The sequence below is a fragment of the Myotis davidii genome, unplaced genomic scaffold (genome assembly GCF_000327345.1).
Source record: "Myotis davidii unplaced genomic scaffold, ASM32734v1 scaffold732, whole genome shotgun sequence".
NCBI lineage: Eukaryota > Metazoa > Chordata > Mammalia > Chiroptera > Vespertilionidae > Myotis > Myotis davidii.
Genome location: NW_006284349.1, coordinates 1,500,911 through 1,505,390, shown reverse-complemented (window position 1 = coordinate 1,505,390; position 4,480 = coordinate 1,500,911). Strand labels below are relative to the sequence as shown.

Genomic DNA, 4,480 nt, shown 5'->3' with positions numbered 1-4,480 from the left:
TTTCTGCATTTCTGCAAGAAAAAGAACATAAATATGACTTACGTCATTGAGAGGGAGAAAAGAGGGAGCTGGGGGCCTGAAATTGATAGAAAGAAATGTTCGCAGTAACCAGAGTCCAGCAGTGATTTCCTGCTGGGATGGCTGTTTCACTCTTTCTCTTGGATGTTTGTGGTCCTGAGTCTCCCCTTTCCAGTGAACATGAATTGAAGCCAGTTAGAGAGTTAGCACCCCCATGCAAGTCTATTCCCTTACATCATGAAGAAAGTGGTGCTTTGAGAAAGGTAACGGGACATTGATATCAAGACCAGAAGAAGAAGGGGGAAGACTGGCAGCTTGTAGACTAAGGAGAGTCCTCCATGGTAATTTCGGAGCAAGTTATCACGCACCTACATTTTAGTCTCATCTCTCTAACGCGATCTTCCCGAGTTTCTCAGATGACTAATTTACATTGTAACCTTTTGAAATATATTTTAAAATTACTAGGAAAAGATGCTGTGAAGGGGAGCATCCTAATGATTTGATTGAGAAGCGGGTGTGAGAGCAGATGTAATATCCTGGATATGAAATGCAAGTGAATGCACGTGGGGGCAGGGGCGGGAGCGGGAGAGTACATCATCCAAGTCGGAAACCTTCAGAGGGAAGACTGCTTTCAGTATAAAAAAAAAAATATCCCAGTTCTGAAGCAATCCTTAGGCCAGGGGTGGGCAAACTTTTTGACTCGAGGGCCACAATGGTTCTTAAACTGGACCGGAGGGCTGGAACAAAAGCATGGATGGAGTGTTTGTGTGAACTAATATAAATTCAAAGTAAACATCATTACATAAAAGGGTATGGTCTTTTTTTTTTTTTTAGTTTTATTCATTTCAAAGGGGCCGGATCCAGCCCGTGGGCCGTAGTTTGCCCACGGCTGCCTTAGGCCATAATGAATCTGAGAAAATATTCCATAGTAAAGCAGCCTTCAATATATCGGAGAGAACCCAGGCATGGGACAGACCACATGAATATCAGAATTCATAGCAAAACGGAAGCTCTATCCCTGCAACAAATGTGAGAAATATTTCTACAAGAAGTAAAAATTCAATAATTAGAGAACTCATAAAGGAGAAAATATTTTGTAAATTTCATGAACATATCTTCAGCCACAAGCCAAATCTCTCAAACACCAGAAAGAAAGGAAGGAAGGAAGGAAGGAAGGAAGGAAGGAAGGAAGGAAGGAAGGAAGGAAGAAAGAAAGAAAGAAAGAAAGAAAGAAAGAAAGAAAGAAAGAAAGAGGGGAAGACTAACGATGGATACTTGGAGCATCCTTTTCCCACAAATCAGTCCTCACTTTACATCAGGGAAGAAGGTGGGAAAACCTTCTGCCAGAATTGACTCTTCATTGTTTATAAAATTACTCACACAGGAGAGACCCATATGAATGTTAACACATGTGAAAAACCCTTCTTATGAAGTCGTATCTTACTAAACGTGAGTTCATACATATTGGAGAGTGGGAGGGACTTGTGATACGGAATATGGGAAAAGTTCTGCTAGCAGTCAACCTTTCCTCTACGTCAGAACTCATGACACCTTAGAGAACATGGGAAATCTTTCTTCCAGAATCACACCTCTCTATACAACAAGGAAGTGGTGAAGGAAAGAATTCGGACTCTGAGATTATCCATAAGAAAGAAAATCTGTGAGAACATGGATATGAAAGGGCCTTCAGAAACAGTCAAACCTGCTGCATCAGAAAAGCCACAAATGGAGAAAGGCTATCTACATACAATGAGTGCGGGAGACTTTCATCCAGACAGACAGAATCGCTAGCTGGCTATCAGGGGATTCCTAAAGAAGAAAAACCGTAGCAATGCAAAAAAAAGTGGGAAATGACCAGATGAGAGAATACTGACATAGAAACCCAAGGAAAAAACTCTAGGGAAGCCTTCACCAGGAAGTTATTGGCGCAATTGGTTGAGCATCATCCTGTGCACGCAAAGGTTGCCAATTTGATTCCTGGTCACGGCACATGCCCAGTTTGTGCGCTTGATCCCCGGTAGGGGGTGGGCAGGGGGCAGCCGGTCAATGATTCTCTCTCATCTTTGATATTTCTATCTCTCTCTCCCTCTCCTTCTCTCTTCCTCTCTGAAATCAATTTTTTAAAAATTTTTAAAGGCAAAAATAATAAAGTGACAATGGAATACAGACGAGAAATATGATAAAAATATAGTCTCAATATAAATGTATGATGACGTTAAGTGTAGTTATGGACAGTGCAACAAGAGAGGGTAGAAAGTGCAAACGAGAAGGCAACTGGGGTAAAATGTTAACATTAAGTGAATCTGGATAAAGGGTATATAGCTATTCTCTGTGCTACTTTACATTACAGCAGGTCCTCGGGTTACGTCGGAGACCCGCTCCTACGGCACTGGCGCGACGTAACGCGATTTTCACCGTAAGTCGGAACCCACCTACATAAGCACCTACGTCATTCACATGGAGCACACACACAGCAGTAATGAAGTGAAACAGTAAAAAAACTTTAAAAGACAAATAATTCCTGACCTTTACTTGTGGTAAATAAATAAAAACATAGAGTTCATATGTACATACGTCAAAATGACGGAACTTTTTTTTATATAAATACTGTAAATGGGAGATGGCGACGTAACCACGAAACAACACACATCAAGTCCGACATAACCAGAGGACTGCCTGTATTTCTTTAAAAAAGTAATTTTTAAAAAGCCAATCCAGCATGCACTGGACCCTATCTCCTCAAACAATAATAAGTATTTGTCTCCCTTGGGCGGGCATCGGGAGGCCACTATGGCACGGGGCAAGCACTATGGGCAGTCTATCTGAAGTGTACCTGGCATATAAGACGACCCCCCACTTGGAGGCATATTTTTCAGGGCCAAAAAATCGTCTTATACACCGGCAAATACGGTAGCTACTCACACTCTCACCCTCGCACACTTTTTCACTTCCCAGCCTGGCCTCTGCCATCACCACACTTAAACTGCTCTTCCTAGTCACCAAACACCACCCAGGCTGCCAACACAGAGGGATCCTCTTCGGTCCTTATGCTCCTGACTCGCCCACAGCATCTGATAAGGTTGGCCACACCCTCTTCCTTGAAATACCCACTCTCTTGGCTTTGGAGCAAACACTCTTGATTTCCCCCTGCCCCTCTGCCCCTCCAGCCTCTCCCATTTCCTCATCCTCTGCCTGACTTGTGATGCTCTAGCTCCTAGGGGTCTCAGGCCCCTGTGTCTCCCGAGGTGGTCTCGTCCATTCCCATGGCTGCCAAACCTCCATGCTGATGACTCCCAAATTTATTTGTTCAGCCCACAGCTTTGCTCCGAATTCCATATTCATACAGCCCAACTGTCTTGACCTCATGGCTTGCATCTTCTCAAAATTGAACTCTTGGTCTCCCCAAACCCTAAATCTTCCCCCCCACTCTTCAGTAAGTGCCGCTTGAGCTGCATGCATCACAAAACCCAAGTCCTCCACTGGATGTTGAAATGATGAGCAACATTTTTTTTTTTACACTTTTCAATGGTTTAAACGTTTCCTACGATAAACATATTATTATGAATACATGAATAATCACAATTAAAAGAACCAAAACTTCTTTGAAACCGAACAAAACGAAGATGTGCTTAAACACAATGCTTTACAGTCTCCATATCTGCTCTTAGTTTTAGTTTCATGAATGTCTAAGAGTACTAAAAAAATTAATATTAACTTTATTAATTACCGGAAGTGTTTGGATTTACTGAAGACATCACAGCATTGGCTTCTATCTAGAAAAGAAGAAAGAATAATAGGGCACATCATTTCATTGCATGTTTTCACAGTGCAAGTTCCTCATCCCTAGAGTGGGGGGACAGTATATATATTTTATGAGAAGCCAACTGTGTTGAGCCCTGCAGACAAGTAATGCCACAGGACGGCGATAACAGTCACTTTACTCTTTCATCAGTATCTTCCATTTACCAGACTCTAATCTGCTGCAGACTCTCAAGACCCCAAAACTTTACTCCACTGACCAAAAGCAGTTTCAGCATGTGACATCAACCTAGCTGTCACACAGGTAGCACAACCTAATAGGTAGCTTTTCCATTTTACACAAATACAGAAATTGTTACAATGATTTTATTTTTAATTTTCCCCCTAATTGTAAAAGTAAGATATTGTTAATTTAAAAATATAAAAAATTATGAAGAAAATTTTTTTTAAATTCAGCCATCCAATGAAAACCATTGACATTTTGGTCAAACCTTTTTGTCTATGCATTTTAAACATATTTGAGAACACACTGTATATAAAGTTTAGGGACCTGCTTTCACTAAATATTAAAATACAGTATAGCTCGGCCAGAGTGGCTCAAGATTGAATATCGACCTATGAACCAGGAGGTCACGGTTCAATTCCCAGTTGGGGCACATGCCCACCTTGCAGACTCGATCCCCAATAGGGGTTTGAAGGAGGC

At 41.7% G+C, this 4,480-nt stretch overlaps 2 protein-coding genes across 2 annotated transcripts in view; one reads left to right on the top strand and one right to left on the bottom strand.

Moving 5' to 3' along the window:
* The window catches only part of EFCAB11 (EF-hand calcium binding domain 11), a 129,227-nt gene that overhangs the window by 118,599 nt on the left and 6,148 nt on the right, over window positions 1-4,480 (bottom strand). Inside the window, exon 3 of the mRNA XM_006754724.2 lies at window positions 3,746-3,791. Within this exon, the coding sequence (XP_006754787.1) occupies window positions 3,746-3,791 (46 nt within the window). The remainder of the gene's footprint in view (window positions 1-3,745; window positions 3,792-4,480) is intronic.
* Window positions 1,337-4,480, top strand: part of TDP1 (tyrosyl-DNA phosphodiesterase 1) — a 61,013-nt gene continuing 57,869 nt past the window's right edge. The window contains exon 1 of the mRNA XM_015571437.1: window positions 1,337-1,345. The gene's annotated coding sequence lies outside the window, so the exon portion shown is untranslated. The remainder of the gene's footprint in view (window positions 1,346-4,480) is intronic.